Here is a 19,310-nt window from a genome sequence, read left to right on the forward strand (position 1 = left end):
ATTCGGGTATACATATAAAGTCCTCATCTATCCACCTAACATTAAGTGTGAGCCCTTATGCTAGCTCAAAGTGGCCACACCTAACCGTAGACAGTTAAGCATGTTAGTATTCCGTAATCTGTGTGCCTAACTACCTGACACACCATGAACCCTCCCATGCCCCTCCCATTTCCACATGCTTCTTGAAGTTGCATGCTCTGGAAGGGCAGTTACATGCATCACTGCTAATTGGTGCCAGTTACCACCAATTAAATCCAATTATAGCCAATAATGGGTTGTTAACTCCAATTAAAAGGCAATTATTGGATTAAGTTGTGCATGCAAGTGACTTTATTCTATAAATTGCATGCTCAACTTCGCATACTATCCCCCCAATTCTATAAAAGTTGCCAAAAACGCTCTCCAAGGACACCACCAGTGGAGCATTTGCTGGACCTTTAGTAGTGAGCCTACTCTTCAAGATCTCAGTTGTTCTACCAACTCTCTCAGCAATCTTACTCCATCCTGGTTCTGGCTTTCAAGGTACTTCCTCTAGAGGGGCTCCAGTTATTGCCTGTTCACTGGTCGGGCATGGTGGTGGTTTAAGCGCCAGAGGGGAGATTGTCATTTGTAATCCAAATGCAGAGAGTTCTCCTTCTCCCTGCAAAGCAAGGTTCATCTCTCCAGATCAGATGGGGGTCTGCATGGTGTACCGATCAATTGTTTGCTGTATTGGTCAGGAGGGTCTCATGGCCAGGGGTGCTGTTTTGACAACCCCTCATTTTATTTGTATGAGGCATTATCGCTGAGGAAAAAAACAGAACAGTGAGGGAATTGTGGAACCATTAGATCGTGAAAGAGCAAAAGGGACTCTCAAGAAAGCCAAGGCCATAGCAGAGATATTGAATTAATTCTTTGCTTCAGTCTTTACGGAAGAAAATGTAAAAGATCTACTTGTACCAGGATGTGAATAAACATGTGGATAAAGGTGAGCCAGTTGATGTAGTGTATCTAGATTTTCAGAAAACTTTTAACAAAGTTCCTCATGAAAGACTCCTGGGAAAAATAAAAAGTCATGGGATAGGAGGAACTGTCCTTCTGTAGATTAGGAATTGGTTTTGGACAGAAAAGAGAGGATAGGGTTAAACAGCCATTTTTCTCAATGGAGGAGGGTGAATAGTGGAGTGCCACAGTGATCTGAACTGAGACCAGTACTATTTAACATATTTATAAATGATATAGAAATGGGAAGATGAGTGAGATAATTAAATTTGCAGATGACACAAAGTTATCAAAACGCATGTGGATTGTGAAAAATTGCAGGAAGACCTTAGGAAACTGGAAGACTGGGCATCCAAATGGCAGAATAAATTTAATGTGGACAAATGCAAAGTGATGCACATTTGGAAGAAGAATCCAAATCATAGTTACCTGGTGCTAGGGTCCACCTTAGGAGTTAGCATTCAAGATAAAGATCTAGGGGTTATTGTAGACAATATGCTGAAATCTGCACAGTGTGTAGTGGTGGCCAAAAAAGCAAACAGGATGCTAGGAATTAACTTGAAAGGGATACAAAATAAGACCAAGAATATTATAATGCCTCTGTATCGCTCCATGGTGCGACATCACCTTTAGTATTGCATTCAATTCTAGTTGCCATATATCAAAAAAGATATAGTGGAGTTAGAAAAGGTTCAAAGAAGAGCAACCAAAATGATAACATAAGTACATAAATACATAAGTATTGCCATACTGGGACAGACCGAAGGTCCATCAAGCCCAGCATCCTGTTTCCAACAGTGGCCAATCCAGGTCACAAGTACCTGGCAAGATCCCAAAACAGTTCAATACATTTTCTGTTGCTTATTCTAGAAATAAGCAGTGGATTTTCCCCAAGTCCATTTTAATAATGGTCTATGGACTTTTCTTTTAGGAAGTTATCCAAACCTTTTTTAAACCCTGCTATGCTAACTGCTTTTACTATGTTCTCTGGCAATGAATTCCAGAGTTTAATTACACATTGAGTGAAGAAATATTTTCTCCAATTCTTTTTAAATTTGCTACTTTGTAGCTTCGTTGCGTGCCCCCTAGTCCTAGTCCCATATAGGAAAAGGCTAAAGAGATTAGGGTTCTTCAGCTTGGAAAAGAGATGGCTGAGGGGGATATGATTGAAGTCTATAAAATCCTGAGTAGTGTAGTATGAGTAGAAGTAAATCAATTTTTTACTCTTTAAGTACAAAGACTAGGGGACACTCAATGAATTTGCATGGAAGCACTTTAAAAAAAAACAAGAGGAAATATTTTTCCACTCAATGAGTGGTTGGGCTCTGGAACTCTTTGTTGGAGGAATGTAGTAACAGCAGTTATCATATCTGGGTTTCAAAAAGGTTTGGAAAAGTTCCTGGAGATAAAGTCCATAATCTGTTATTGAGATGGAAATGGGGGAAGTCACTGCTTGCCTTGGGATTGGTAGCATGGAATGTTGCTGCTTATTGGGTTTCTGCCAGGTCTTGTGACCTGGATTGGCTATTATTGAAAGCAGGACACTGGGCTAGATGGGCCATTGGTCTGATCCAGTATGGCTCTTCTTATGTTCTTAAAGAAAACACGCTCTGCCAGCATAGTTCGTGCCACCATATTGCCACACCCCTTATTTCATGTTTATATTGTATTGCATATTACTATATACCTTATTTTCTTATGTTTTCATTGTATTCTGCTCTGTACTGTACTATCAAGCTAGAAAGAAAACAAAGACAAGCTCTCAGACACGGAACAGTGCAGAAATAAGTAGCCAACTGGCCTAAGTCCAGTGTGGCCCCAGAGTGGTTTGGAAGCTGCCTGTGGTGAAGGTGGTGATAGTTCTGGGGATCTGTGTCCCCTCAGTGTGGCAGTCTGAAGCTGATTATCTAGCTCAGAGATAGGCAAAATATTGTAAATCATGCCTGGGCTGGGGAGGGCAGTGTGGTATGAAGAATAAGGCATGGGTCGCTAGTGGTCAGAGGAGGCTACAAGGGGTTACCTTTTTTAAATATTTTGTAGACATCTTAGTGGACTGTGTGGCTCATACATGGTATTCTTACGCTGCCTTAATAAATGAGGTCACCGCCTGCAAGGAATCCAGCTCTAAGGATTCTGCCTTCCTCACAAGTCTGTGCCTCCAGCTCTGCAGCTGGCAATGCCAAAACATGGACAATGAATAAGGCCAAATATCCTGAGCAGAATGAGAAGGAAAGGGTGATAGGAACAATTAGTGTATGCAATACCGCCATCGTCAGTCAGAGCTCTGTCAGCTTTTAATGACATGCTGATATGTGTACATCATTAAAACCTGCCATTCAGGGCCCTGGATGATAAGTCCAGTAGTTCCAGTGATGGGCGAGGGTCTGCTGGCCATATTGCAATGTAAATCCAGCTGAAGGCTCACAATTTAAAAACAAATCACAAACAGCTGAAGTTGGATTTGAACCTGAGTCCTCTGCTCTGCATGGATGGCTATGTGGCCATTTCATAACATAAATGTTCCTAAGCTGCCACATCCCTTTTTTGCCTCATTCATAATTTGGACATAAATGGATTGTCACCAGCACATGGAGGTCCATTTCTCATGTATTTTAGATGTCAGCAGATCCTGTTCTAAAATACAAGAGAAATGGGCTGTCACGGCCCTGTCTGTGCCCCAAGCCCCAGTCTCCTCACTAACCTTGCAGGACATCTAGGTGTGGATCTGCAGCATCCTCCGATGTCTCTAAATGGGTAGTGGACATCCTGCATCACTGTCTTCAGTGCTCTGAGGCAGTTCAGGAACAGGGTTGGGCCCACCAGGGTCTGGGTCTCCAGCCCACCTCTTCAAAGCTGCGTTCGGCACCTAACCCTTACCGTTCAGTGAATCCAGACTGCCCCAATTTGACTGCCCCTATCGGACCGACCGTTCACTTGTCTATTAGATTGTAAGCTCTTTGAGCAGGGACTGTCTCTCTTTGTTAAATTGTACAGCGCTGCGTAACCCTAGTAGCGCTCTAGAAATGTTAAGTAATAGTAGGGTGCACACATGTGTCAGGAGCAAGAAGATAAGAAGCAATACCCTGCTCCCTGGTTCCATCCTGGAGATCTGGTCTAGCTATCCATCCAGAACCTGTGACTCAAGACTCCCTCCACCAAATTTGCCACATGATTTATTGGGCCATATCCCATCGTCTGACAGATGGAACCTGTTACATATGAACTGAAAGTACCCGCCACTCTTCAAATCCACAACATGTTTAATGTATCCCTCTTGAAACCCCTCGTACAGAGGCGAAGATGTGGGGCACCTCCAGTGCCCAGTCGTATTGATGTTGATGCAGATGTGGAGTTTGAAGTCCAGAGCATCCTAGACTCTCAGAATGTATGGGGAAAATTCCAGTACCTCATTGCCTGGAAGGGTTATGGACCTGACGAGAACTCCTGGGAACCTGCAAGCCACGTTTACATGCCAGTAGTCCACAGAATGTTCCACCGTATGTTTCCCTATAAGCCTATACCTGTTTGTCAAGGAGGAGGGCCATTGGGGAGGGGGTACTGTCTCAGCCCTGGCCATGCCCTGAGCCCCGGTCTGTGTACTAACCTCATAAGACATTGGGTTGTGGATCGGTAGCATCCTCTGACTCCCCTATGTGGATGTCCCACACTGTCTTTGATGCATGGTTGGGGGCTTGGTCCCCAGAGTGCATGCAGGTGCCATGAGCACTCTTTTGTTGACCCGCAGGGGAAGAGCTGCTAGGCACCTTCCACTGATATCAGCTCCAGGGACCCTCCTTAGGAAGGCTGCATCCCTCCTCCCATTGCCTTCACAACAGGTCTTTCTGCTTGCCTTAGCGGTCCTGTCTCCCACCTTGGCTCCCATCTCAGCCCTGGTTCCTGTTTCCAGCCTTGGTTCCTGCTTCAATCCCAGGTCCCAGTACTGCTGGGTCTTACTCCAAGGGCTCTTTTTAGAGCCACCCCCAGGTACCTGTTGTGCTGGGCCTGCCCCCAGGGCTCTTTTCATGGCCACCCCAGGTCCTGGTTCTGCCAGGCCTATCCCCAAGGGCCCTTTCCAGGGCCAAACCAGTTCCCGGTCCTGAACCATCTGGGAGCCTCTACTCTTCTTGTAGTGACTTGACTGCCATCAACCAGGCCTCTCCAGACCATCAGCGGCCATTGACAGCCCAAGGGCTCACCCATCTAAAAGCATGGCATGGGCATCCTTATGTAACGTACTGACTATGACATTAATATTCTGAGTTGGACATCCTTTCCAATATGTCATCTCACGTATCCTCCCTGTGGGAATAAATGCACCACTACAAATATAACATCTTATTAGCAGGTACATTTTAGGAATGGAGAGCCTAACATTTTTGTTTTATTTTATTCCCAGGTGGTTTGCAGTCTTCGTTTTCGTTTCAAGGGCAATATCACTAAGAGTATGTAATCTTTTGAAAGAGTGCACCCTCTTTGCAAATACTGTGCATAGCGTAGAAATAATGTGTTGGCATATGCCCGATGGTTCATGCATGAGGGATGATTCACACATGTGCATACTATTTGCAAAAGAATTTGACATAGTAGATAGAATAACTTCACAGTTAAAATAATCATTGTCAGGTGATTTCACTCTTCCTTTCTTAACAGTTCTTCGATTTTATTTTGCAACGGTAACCAATTTTCAAAGGGATTTCTGCGGGTAAAATCCTCTTACACCAGCTGCCTGAAATAGCCCACTTGGTTTATGGGTAAATTATAGGCTCAGTGCTGCAATGTCAGTTTTCAAAATATGCACATTTTTTTTTAGTTGAAAAGTATCTGCAGAAAGAGGAGGTGCAAGTGTGTGGTGGGGCTGTTTTTGTAGGCAATATTCAAATTTAATGTCTCTGAAAACTGGTGCAAAGTATATAAATAAAATAGCTTTGAACATTGATGGCTTTGGGGATCATTTTTCAAATTGCCTCCTTCATTATCATTTCATCAGATACAATCAAAGTACATACCATTTCAAGGAGCATAACCAAATAATTCAAACAATTACCTATTTTCATATGATAACAAATATCGCAAATTATATTGACCTACCATTTAGCCAGTGGACGCTTCCACTATATAATCCTACCATAAAATTAATTAGTCTTTGTCCAGGGACACAGAGATTAGCAACAAAGGCAGGTAACCTGTTTACTGTTGAATGGCTAGTGAAACATCCACCCCTTTCACTGTCCATAAAAACCATCAGCAGGAATGAAGACCATCTATAAAGCACATTTATGTGTCTCTTCATTCAGAAATCTAACCAATCCAATGGACCAAACTGGAAAATCTAATGTATTCAATAAGAAAGGTACGTAACAAGATGTAATATATCTATCTCTGCCCCTTATAGTTGTCTCACAATATGCTTTTTCAATTGCATTATGTAGCATTTTTTTTGCCTGGGTAGCACTTTGTCTTTATTGTTTGGAAAGAAAATGACAGTGAAAGAGCTTTGAGCTTAAAATGAAAAGAATGTGATAGAGTTGAAAAAGTGTTTCTGTCTCTGATGATGAGAGATCAGTAGCAGCACATACTGTGAGCTTCAACTCAACAGTAAACCCCCTTCAGTTCCAAAAGGAACAAAAACACAAAGCTGAGGGCATGTTTTTATGATACTTCCTAGAGTTGTAAGAATGCATAAGATTTCTCATCTAGCTGGAAATGATTGTATTGATGCGATGTATCTTTAGCACACGAACGGCAGCTTCATAACTATAAAATTTCCATGCGGTTTATTGAATATGCTGATGGCCGTCCATATGACTATATTTTATCACAAGGAATTACACCAAGTAGAACGTGGCATAAATCCTGATGCCTAAGGGGTCCTTTTACAAAGGTGCGCTAAAAAATGGCTTGTGGTAGTGAAGACATGGGTTTTGGGCGCGCACCAATCCATTTTTCAGTGCGCCTGTGAAAAAGGCCCTTTTTTGCCAAAAATTGCCGCACATCCATTTTGGGTCTGAGAACTTACCACCAGCTATTGACCTAGCGGTAAATAATCCAGGCAGTAATGACCTTTGCGTGTCAAATGCCACTTGGCGCGTGTCCGTTATGCGCAGACATGTGTATCGGATGCACACCAAAAATGAAATTACCGCAAGAGCCTCGTGGTAGTCAGGCGGTAACTCCATTTTGGCATGCATTGGGCGCGCGTAGACGCTTACACGGCTTAGTAAAATGACCCCTAAATTAGGTGCAGAGCAGGTATATTCCATAACACTGCGCATAAATTGTCAGAATGCCCACGACCTGCTAATTCCAGCCTATTTTTGACAGAGCACATTACAATATACGTGGACCACATTATAGAATGCGTTTAGTGTGTTCTGTGTGCAAGTTACTAGTAATGCCAATTAGTGCTCCTAATTGTTTGTTAATATCCAATTAACAACACTAATTGGCTTATTAACCAATTAAGTTATATGCCCTGTTATGGAATATGCGTGGATTTCCATGTGAAAATCTCGGCACGATATATAAAATCCAGGGGATTGCACATAAATGCAAGAGAAATGCATGGAACATGGGAGGGACTTGGGTGGTGCTTCCACTTGCACACGCCTCATACAGAATACCGTAAGGTACACGGGCCTTTACTGTATTTAGACACCCGCAATTATGCCAGGTCTATTGCACATGTAACTGTGAGTGCTTAGATTTTAGGCGCCCCGATACTGGGTTGCACTAGCATTATATCATGAAATCCAGGCGCCCAGATGCCAATACAGAATAGGTTGTCTTTGCACAGCATTGAGGTGCCTAAAAGGAGGTGCTCACTTATAAAATTCCATATGCAAGTTACAGAATAAGATCAGTTGCACGTGTAAATTAATAAATAACTGGTGTTTATAAGTGATAATAGGGTAAAACATTATATTGCTTCTGTATCGCTTCATGGTGCCACCTCTCCTTGAGTATTGCATTCAATTCTGATTGCTTTATCTAAAAAAGAAAAAGCGGAATTAGAAAAGGTTCAAAGAAGAGCAACCAAAATGATAAAGGGGATGGAACTCCTCCCGTATGAGGAAAGGCTAAAGAGGTTAGGACTCTTCAGCTTGGAAAAGAGACGGCCGAGGGGAGATATGTTAGAGGTATACAAAATCCTGAGTGGTGTAGAATGAGTAGAAGTAAATCAATATTTTTACTCTTTCAAAAAGTACAAAGACCAGGGGACACTCAATAAAATTACATGGAAATACTTTTAAAACAAAGAGGAGGAACTATTTTTTCACTCAACAAATAGTTAAGCTCTGGAACTTGTTGCCGGAGGATGTGGTAACAGTAGTTAGAGTATCTGGGTTTAAAAAAGGATTTGGACAAGTTCCTGGAGGAAAAGTCCTTAGTCTGTTATTGAGATGGACATGGGGATGCCGCTGCTTGCCCTGGGATTGGTAGCATGGAATGTTGCTATTAATTGGGTTTCTGCCAGATACTTGTGATCTGGATTGGCCACTGTTGGAAGCAGGATACTGGGCTAGATGGACCATTGGTCTGACAAAATATGGCTACTCTTATGTTCTTATTGGCCTTAATTAGCACCAGTTAGCAGTTTCATGCAACTGCCCATAGTCAATATTTTATAATGTGTGTGCAAATTCTATCACACGCATCTACTAGGGGGGTGTGGCCATAGGAGAGGCATGGGTGAATCAAGGGCATGACTAGCATTTACGCATACATGTTATAGAATATTAGTGTGTAAGCGCCCAACTGCCTAAAGTTAGGCGCAAGCAATTACATCAGCCTTTGGCATGATGTAAGGGCTCACACCTACAGTTAGGCGCATATATGCAGACTTCACCTAGTATTCTATAATGACAATTGCACGCAGAATTGCCCTTATAGAATCCGCACTTAGCATGCTGTATCCTGGCGCCGAACTGTAGGCCCCCTTTCTTCAATCTACCCCATAGTGTTTATTGCTGATGCTTTCAACATGTGTTGAATTTCTTAACACAACCTATTCATCCTCTTTACTGGTAAGTGTATGACTACATGGGTGCTGAAATAGCTTCCACCTGCTTTTCCCTGTGTGGATACCACAGATTTTCAAAATGAAATTATTTACATAGTTCCATTCAGAAAAGTACCCCAGGGAATTATGATTCCATTTACACGTGCTGTCTTGCACATATTTTATTTATTTATTTATTTATTTATTACATTTGTACCCCGCGCTTTCCCACACATGGCAGGCTCAATGCGGCTTACATCGTAACAATATAAAGAATAACAGGAATTAAGCGTTAGGAGGTAGGCGTAAGGAAGATGGAAAGGAATAGATAAGGGATAGTAATAGGATAATAGGAAACATGGTCAGTGTATAAACAGTCGTCGGTAAGAATCATGTGGGCAGGCTTTAGTTATGTTGAATCACTAGGGTAGGCTTTCTTGAAGAGATGGGTCTTCAATGCTTTTCTGAAGGGCAAAAGGCCGTTTATTGTTCGGATGGATCTTGGTAACACATTCCAAAACTGGCTACCCAAAAAGGAAAAATATGAATATCTTGGGTTAATTTATATGCAAATACATGTACTTTTAGAAGTATATGCATAAGTACAAACCCTTCCCTAACTCTGCTCCCAGGAGTGAATCTGTTCAGTTTGGGTAAAGTTATGCATATACAGATAGCATGATTGTAACTTTCCCATGGATTCTACATATGGGGCCTGAAATTCCATGCAGAAACCAAAGCATATTCTTTAACAATATACAGAACTTAGGGGTATGTTTACTAAGGCGCGTTAGCATTTTTAACGTGCCTATACATTTAAGGCGCATTAAATGCTAACACGCCTATACATTTCTATGGGTGCATTAGCATTTAATGTGTAAACCATTTATGCCCGTTAAAAATGCTAGCGCGCCCATAGTGTCGCTTAGTAAACTTAGCCCTTAATTGGTGAACTAGCTAATTGGCACTGTTAATTGGATATTAACAAGCAACTATCAGCACTAATTGGTATTAATTGAGATTTATGTTTTATTCTATAACGAGGTGCACCTAAATTCTAAATTGCATAGTTGAAAAGAGGGTATAGCCATGGGCAGGGCATGGCTGTTTCTTTAATTTATGCGCAGAATGCATAATACATTATTATAGAATACACCCACTCTGTGCCTAATTTAGGCATTGAGATTTACGCCAAGTAAAACGTGACTTAAATGGAAGCGATCAAATTTGGTCACATGGTGAGCCGCTCAGCGAACTCTATATACCGTGCGGAAATTTAAGCCTATTCTATAAAATTTTAGTGTACTATAGAGAATACGCCTATGCGTAATTTTTTTCACGTGGATTTTTTCAGGCACCATATGCACAATTTTATAATGCTTAGTTCCATACCATGGGGAATGATCTTATAACAGGATGTCTATGTTGAAAATTCAGGAAGGCACTTGTTTTATCCCTATTTTGCAAAAGCAACATAGGTGGCTATGTTTATTCATAAAATAGACACCCATAACCACTTTTCTATCTAAGCTGAGCAGGAGTCCTCCATCTATAGTCCTGCCAGTGGGTGGTGCTGTTTCACTATCACATTTTCAATAGTGAGAGACAGGCAAGGGAATCTGAATGTCCCTAGAGACTGAAAACACCATATTGAAGCACCCCCCCCCCCCCCTTTACTGGTAGCACTGCAGTTGGAGGACAGTGCCCATAACCAGTTCCTAGTAGCATATAAATTCTAAACACATATCTACACCTGGTCCAAAGATGGTATAAATGTGTGCATATAAGGCTAGATTCACAGCGCTATATATAGAATCCTGAGGAAATTCTATAAGTGGGTGGGGTGCCCTGATGCCGCACAGTGAAAGCCCATCCTGCAAGGGCATCTGGAAGCCCAGATGGCATTATAGAACACCTGTGTAACCCTGTATTGGCACACCTTCCATTTACATGCCTGCAGTTACACTCGCGGTTAGACGCCAGATAAGAGAAATTCAATACGCTACAGCACAACTACAAGCTCAACCTTAAGAAGATAAAGAAAAATTTATCACATTATACGGTAAAAGATCAAAAAAATGAACTTTTGGATGGCAAAAAGACTCCTGATGCAGGCCAGATAGGCCGAAACACAGCTGTGTCAAGTCTTGGTCACCGACCATTTTATTGTATTTCATTTTACTTCATTTTTGTTTATTAAATTGTTTCATTGGATTTTTAACTGAAGCGTCATCTATTTTATACATTTTTTGGTCATCTTCGCTGTTTTTTGTTTTCTGTATACGGTTTTGCGAAGACTGGTTTCCTCTGTATTTTACAAACAAATAGTATGTCAACTACTGAGGAAATTTGCTAAAGGTAAATGCCTTTTAGATCCTTGTCAAACAAGTTTAATGAAGAATATACCTGAGATACCTAGAGATCAGGTCACTATCTTCTCAGATCAAATTTTAGCTCCTTTATTAAAATAGGAAAAGCTGGACGACATTATGGAGCCCTTTTACAGAATGGCGGTAAGCCCAACGCAGGCTTACCGTACGCTAATCTAGAACTACCTCTGGCTAAACGCGGGCACCGGCAGCAGTTCCAGCCTTAGTGTGCACCATTTGCTGCATTACAGAAAATAGCTAGCTATTTTCCAGTATGGCACTAACCCGGCGGTAATCGAGTGGCGCCACGTACTACCCGGTTACTGCCGGGTTAGTGCAGAATCCCTTAACGCCACCTCAATGGGTGGCATTAAGTGCTCCCTCCTGCATAGCCACGCGGTAAGTGAAATCTTACCGCATAGTCAAGCCATTTTTAGCCTTTTTACTCACTGCAGTAAAAAGGGCTGCAGTGCACAGCAAAAAGGGCCCCTGCCGAAAGCACAGGGTCCTTTTTACCACAGCTTTTGGTAAAAGGACCTGTGTATGCAGTAATTACTGTCCAGTGGCAAACTTGCCCAGTTTAACTAAAATTATTGAGGCTCCAGTGGAATTAGAACAACAGGAATATTATCTCATCATCTTAGACTAATCCTACGCAATCTGGCTTTTGATTCACTTTTAGCACAGAGACAGTATTAGCTGATCTATTACCTGAAATTAGACTTCTGTGCGACAAACAGAAGCAGGTTTCAGTATTTAACTAGATTTATTGGCTGAATTTGACTTTAGTTAATCATCACAGCTTGATAGATAGGCTTTGTGAGATTGGCCCAGTGGGCAACATGCTACAACGATTTGCTGGGTTTTTGAAGAACAGGTCATTCCAAGTTTCTTCCTTGCTGCTCAAGGTGAAATAGCAGCATTGTGAAAAACTAACAGAACGTCCTTGCTGGACTTACGGAAACAAAGATTGAAGCATTTGTTTGTACTAGAGAAATTGACTGCATTTAGACTTGACAAAAGACAACAGTTTGCTAAAGTACGGTCTCCTCTGTAGAGATATCTAAAAGCGGGCATAGCTATATATTTTAATTAAAAAACAAAATCATCTTTATTGAGAAACCACTCAGAAAAAACATTTTACAACCAGCAGTGCGTTTTTTCTACCAAAAAAGGTGCCAGTACTCAAATGTCAGGCCACCCTTCAAGGGTGGGGTGATCATTGAGGGACCCACCCCACAATAGCCAGTCACAGAATCTATGACAAGGCAGAATTGGTGTGTAGAGCCTGAGCTCTTTCATTAAAACTTGGGGATCATGGGCTGATTTTAGCAGACAATGGAAAAGGTGTCAGTACCCCCAAGTACCCACTCAAAAAAGCCCTGACAACAAGCAACCTCAACCTCTCCCTTCTCCCCCCTAAACCCCAAACTCAAACTCAAAACAAACCAGGCCTGGTAAACTCTTTTCCAGGCCTGGTTTACAAAAGTAAGGAAACACGAGATGAGGAAAAAACAATAGTCAACAATTCAGGACCCAGCTTCACATTCTGGGGCCCTTTTACGTGAGCTTACCGTATGATAATCTGGAAATACCGCCAGCCCAATGCAGACACCAGTGGTAGTTCCAGCCCCAGTATGCATCATTTGCCGTGCTAGAAAAAATAGATGGCTATTTTCTAGTGTGGCGCTAACCCGGAAGTAATTGGGCAATGCCGTGCACTACCTGGTTACCACCAGGTTAGCACGAGAGTCCTTACCACCATCTCAGTGGGTGGCTGTAATTCCCTCCCCCTTGCATGGCCATGTGGTAAGTGCATTCTTACCGCATGGCCATGGTTATTTAAAGGCATTTTTACCTGCTGTGGTAAAAAGGGGCAGTGCACAGCAGAAATGGCCCCTGCCACTAGCACAGGGTCCTTTTTACCTCAGCTTAGTAAAAGGACCCCTCAATGTATATAATTTATTTTTTTTGTATAGGGAAGGGGGAAGGGTGGGGGATGGAAAGAAAAGGGGGATGAGATTTAAATATTATATTTGGATTATATTTTGATGTATAGTATTTGGATGCTATTGTTCGTATGTGTTTGATGATGTCATGTCCCCTACCTCGGGCTGCGCAGGGTCCCGTCGACATGCACACTTGACTGGCACAGCCCTGAGCCATGTGTGTGTAGTTGTTCTCTGGCTTCCAGGCTCCTTGATTGCTTTGCTTCCACCCACCTGGGTCTTGCTCCAATTCTACCTGGCTTCCCTTGCTTCTCTCCTATTGGTCTTCCGGTTCCTCCTTCCCCTGCTCTTGTCCTATGGCTGTGCCCTTTCTCCCTGCTGATGTCAGACGCCAGCACTTTATCAGCTGAGCTCTCCCTAGACTCCTTGCTTCGGCTTCTACTTTGGTAGGTGTTACTTACTCAGTAGTGTGTTTCTCCTCTACTTTGTTCTTCGTTGCTGACTCTGCCTGTACCTGGATTACTCTTGTGTCTGCTGCCTGCCTACTGACCTTGCCTGTACCTGGATTACTCTTGTGTCTGCTGCCTGCCTACTGACCTTGCCTGTACCTGGATTACTCTCGTGTCTGCTGCCTGCCTATGGACCTTGCCTGTACCTGGAATACTCTTGTGTCTGCTGCCTGCTTACTGACTCTGCCTGTACCTGGATTATTCTTGTGTTTGCTGCCTGCCTACTGACTCTGCCTATACCTGGATTACTCTTGTGTCTGCTGCCTGCTTACTGACTTTGCCTGTACCTGGAATACTCTTGTGTAGGCTGCCTGCCTACTGACTCTGCCAGTACCTGGATTACTCTTGTGTTTGCTGCCTGCCTACTGACTCTGCCTATACCTGGATTACTCTTGTGTCTGCTGCCTGCTTACTGACCTTGCCTGTACCTGGATCACTCTCTTGCCTGCTGCCTGTCTGGCCATCACGTTCATCACCCCACTTCCTGCTCCATCTCGTAAGCCCTGCAGGCCGCTCGCACCTAGGGGCTCAACCTCTGGGGAACGGCGGTCAGCACAGGTGAAACCCGGGGTTGTCCAGGCACCAAGCAGAACCTGGTTCGAGTTCCGGGCTCAGCAGCGCTCTACTTGGTACAAGAACTCACAGGTCTGACAGATGATGATTTATTGATACTGAATAAAAGATGTTTTTAAAAAACCCCACCTATCTATAAATTGGCATATGTCTCAAGGAGTTTCCCAGAGTTCCCCTCTTTCACCCATTCTGTGTAATCATTATTTAAGTGTGTTGAGTCAGGTGTTACAGTCCTTGGAGGTTAAATTCTATTCTTATGCAGATGACATTATCTTATTTCCAGTGATAACTGATGTGCAAGAAGTATATTCTTTTATGAATGATGTATTTGTTAAAATATTTTACTTGTCTAGTGGATTTAGTGTGCGCTAATGATTAGCATACGCTAAATGCTACAACACCCATAGGAATATACCCCGAAATTCTATATATCATGCCTTCATTTCTACATGGAAATCGAAGCATATTCTATAACAGTGTACGTAACTTGGTTAACTAGCTAATCACCACTGTTAACTGGACGTTAACAAGCAATTATCAGCACTAATTGGCATTAATTATGATTTACACACACAACTTGCGAAGTGTATTCTGTAATGTCATGCACGTAAATTCTAAATTGCATAGTTGAAAAAGGGGCATGACCATGGGCAAAGCATAGACATTTCTACAATCTATGCGCATTATTATAGAGTATACCCACTCTGCGCCTAATTTAGGCATCAGGATTTACCCCAAGTAAAACATGGCCTAAATGGACGCGACCAAATTTGGTTACATAGAGATGTCCTTGATGTAATTCTATATACCGTGTGGAAATTTAAGCCTATTCTATAAAATGTAGGCATACTATAAAGAATTGCCTAAGTGTATTTTTTTACCATGCGGAATTTTCAGGCGCCGTATATAGATTCTAGCCAATAATAGGCTTCTCAGCATTTAGCACATGATAATTTTTAGCATGTGCTAAATCTGCTAGTGCACCTTAGTAAAAGGACCCCTAATCTTGTAAGCTCTTTGAGCAGGGACTGTCTTTGTGTATGGTGTACAATGCTGCATATGCCTTGTAGCGCTATAGAAATGGTAAGTAGTAGTAGTAGTAGTAGTAATATACTATGGACTAGGGGGCATGCGATGAAGCTACAATGTAGTAAATTTAAAATGAATCAGAGAAAATGTTTCTTCACTCAACGTGTTATTAAACTCTGGAATTTGTTGTCACAGAATGTGGTAAAGGCGGTTAGCTTAGAGGAGTTTAAAAAAGGTTTGGACAGCTTCCTAAAGAAAAAGTCCATAGACCGTTATTAAATGGACTTGGGGAAAATCCACTATTTCTGGGAACTTACCGGGTATTTGTGACCTGGATTGGCCACTGTTGGAAACAGGATGCTGGGCTCGATGGACCTTTGGTCTTTCCCAGTATGGCACTTATGTACTTATATAATATTCTTTGGGTTGGAAACCAGGGAATAAAGAGTGGCAGCAACTGAGGTACCAGTTTAATCGGAAACAGAAATTTTGGGATTCATGATAGACTGTGGTCAAGCAATAGAACAGCATGTTAACTACATCATAAAGAATGCATTTTTTAAACTTACAATGTTGCGCCATACGAAATGTTAACTTGAAGCCACACATTTGCAATCAATTATCCAACACACCTGGATTACTGCAGACAGTATTACATTGTTAGGCCTATCAGACTTTTAAAGGGCTTCAAAATAGTGCAGATTTTAAGGCATCCATGATTTGTGCACGTTATACCATATTTAATTCAACTTTGCTGACTTCCATTGAAAGCCAGAATAGAAGTTAAAGACCTGACTTTTGTTTTTAAAATTTTGTATGGTTTAACTCAACGCTTCCCAAACTGTGAGTTGCAACTTAAACTGAGTCACACGCATTGCATTTGGGATCATGACCTGCCCTGGAACTATATAAGCACATCATTCTGAGGAAGCTTGGCAGGATTCGGAGATCACGGCCTGAAAAATTATGGAAAGCACTGGTTTAACTCCTGACTATTTTCAAAACGTCATTTTTCTATACTTTTGTGGTCTATTCAAAAGTTAAAATTAGTCATGCCTTCAAGAAAATGTTGTTGTCTAGTAATTACTTATAATAGAACCATAATAAGAAAACATCCTGATTGTGGAACTCTCTTCCTATAAAAGAGAGAATGACTACTAATTATATCAGTTTCAGCAGCTTTTTGAAAGCCTGGCTGTTCTAAAAAATACTTGGATGGAAAAACCTCTCATTTTATCTTTTCTAATTGATAAAATGGAAAGTTTTATATTTTTTGCTTAAGAGTGGATTTGTAAACATAAAATGATTATGTTAATGTCTCTTTACTTCTTTATGTAACAGTCAAATTATAAATTTACTGCTTCACAAATGTCCTCAATCCTTGAAAGTCCTGGTGCAAACAAAATTACTCAGAATCAAAATATTCATTCCCTATTTTCTGTTTGTCTCCTCTTACCAGCCTAGGGCTCAAATAGCTAGTAGATCCCTCACATAATTGCTCATAAAAGAGATAGCCTGGCCTCTATTATACCCTCCCCCATCTGCTAACGGGGAAAAAAAACACTTTACTTCTAAAGAAAGCCACTTGGTTTCAACTTGGTTGTAGAACTTTCATTTGTCCATGAGTAGTTGGATACAGAGCATAAGTCTTTGGGGTCAGTTTCCTATCTCAATTTCTTTATAATTCAGGGCCACCAAGAGGGGGGGGGGGGCGAGGGGCGGGGGAAAAGATTTCCCCACGCCCAGCCTCTAAGGGGGACCTGCCCAATGCTGGTAAGGCTTCCAGCGGCAGGCAGACAGGCAGGCACACAGGCAGAAGGATGGATTGGTCTCCTGCTCCTGTGTGCGCAGTGCCGGGTTACTGCATTTTTGCATTATTACTACTACTACTACTATTTAGCATTTTTATAGCGCTACAAAGCGTACGCAGCGCTGCACAAACATAGAAGAAAGACAGTCCCTGCTCAAGGAGCTTATAATCTAATAGACAAAAATAAAGCAAGCAAATCAATTAATGTGTAGAGGAAAGAGGAGAGGAGGGTAGGTGGAGGCGAGTGGTTAAAAGTGGTTACAAGTCAAAAGCAATGTTAAAGAGGTGGGCTTTCAATCTAGATTTAAAGATGGTCAAGGATGGGGCAAGACGTAGGGGCTCATTAACTCTGCTCTGGCGGCCATGGGTCCTTCTTCCTGCCTTGTCCCACCTCCTGTGTGAAGCATTTCCTTTTTTTGCATAGGCCAGGGGGACACGGCAGGAAGAAGGACCTGTGGCTTGGCAGAGCAAAGTTAAAGTTATAACCCAGCACTGCAGCACACAGAAGCAGGAGGAGACAGACCGAGGGAGCAGACGCAGTGAGTAAGCTACTGGCAGGTCAACAGCTTGTGACGGTCAAACTGCAATTCTAATGGTGTTGAAGCTTGTGAACTGCAATAGAGAAAAATACAAAATGATGTGGGGGAGGGGCAGGGGCCTTTAAGATTGTTTGCCCCAGGCCCGGATTTGTCTCTCAGCGAACCTGGCAGGGCTCTCTAATTCTATGGGTCTTGCTTCCCCACAGGGCCGACGCAACCCGGTAAGCGCAGTAAGCATGGCAGGAGGGCGCCACAAGCCAAGCTTACTGCTGCTGGTGGCTCAAAGTTCCAGCCTCAGCTGCAGCCCCCCAGTTCCCCCCTCAGCTCCCGCAACAGCCACCTTTTTGTTCCTGCCACCTTGCATTTAAATCTGTTTTACCTCAAAGTCAAAGTGGCAGCAGCAGACAGTGAAAGAAGCAGGCTCAACTTGAACCTTCCCTTCTCTCTCAATGCCCCGCCTTCCTCTGATGTAATTTCCTGTTTCCACGAGGGTGGGACACTGTAAGGGAAGGGAAGGCTTGAGGAGAGCCTGCTTCTTTCACTGTCTGCTGCTGCCGTTGCCGCTTTGACTTTGAAGTATCCGTTTGTTAGGTTCTGAAATTTTGATAATACTGTATATTGTGTTTCAGATTAGGCAAGACTCTTCTCCTAATTCCTGGTCTGTGTACTAATTTGGTTTGTGTCATTTGGGATATACTGGAGCTGTAACAGCTTACAGAAATTATTTATAATGAAAAAAAAAAAATCACAAGTTATTTTTCTTCTCCTGTACTGGTGTAATATTATCAATGATTCCTGTTTATATGAGTGAAAACAACTGAGGCTCAAAAATTCCAATATATCTAATCATGAACCAAAAGAAGAGTCCAGTAGTGATACAAAGATATATAATTTTTTTAAAAATGAGGAAAAGACCTCAAAACACCCAAACACAGAAAAAAGGGGCCGAGCACTTCACTGAAACCCACTTTCAATTTTGTTCCAAAACTTGTTTTCTTTTTGATAATATAACAGAAACTAAATCATTGTTGCTATGAATAACAAAATAGTCGAGCACTTAACTGACACCCGAAGGCGGCCAGACCCGTTCCACTCAAACGGGTTCCTCAGGGGTTGTGCATCGAAATTTGGACTAACAAGGGAGAGTATCATTCACATTTTGTTTTCTTCACATTCTTTAAGCTCTTGCTTCGCCTTTTTTCAGTTATGTGCAAAGTCAAGTACATAACAGTTATCGTGTCATTAAAGAAGAGTAACTTTAAAATAAGCAAAAATAAAACAATATATTAAAAACATTTTTTTATTAAATAATGAGTAAATCATAGAGAGAAATTATAAGGTTTTTAGACCCATGATGAATACCACAACCCCAGTGAAAGACGCCGAAGTTGTAGTAGGTGTTTGGGTGATTTGAGGTCTTTTCCTCATTTTTTAAAATTATACTAGTAACGAAGGCCCGTTTCAAATCGCAATGAAATGGGCGCTAGCAAGGCTGCCCTCCGTCCCTTTGTGTCTCTGTGTGTCGCCGGCCCCCCTGCAGCCTCCGTGCGAA

The 19,310-nt window shown here is 42.2% G+C and overlaps 1 protein-coding gene across 1 annotated transcript in view; it reads left to right on the top strand.

The window, feature by feature from the left end:
• The first annotated feature begins 4,183 nt into the window (after window positions 1-4,183).
• Window positions 4,184-19,310, top strand: part of ASIC5 (acid sensing ion channel subunit family member 5) — a 68,484-nt gene continuing 53,357 nt past the window's right edge. Inside the window, exon 1 of the mRNA XM_030192230.1 lies at window positions 4,184-4,478. Coding sequence (XP_030048090.1) covers window positions 4,184-4,478 — 295 coding nt within the window. The remainder of the gene's footprint in view (window positions 4,479-19,310) is intronic.

This window comes from Microcaecilia unicolor, chromosome 2 (genome assembly GCF_901765095.1).
Source record: "Microcaecilia unicolor chromosome 2, aMicUni1.1, whole genome shotgun sequence".
Taxonomy (NCBI): domain Eukaryota; kingdom Metazoa; phylum Chordata; class Amphibia; order Gymnophiona; family Siphonopidae; genus Microcaecilia; species Microcaecilia unicolor.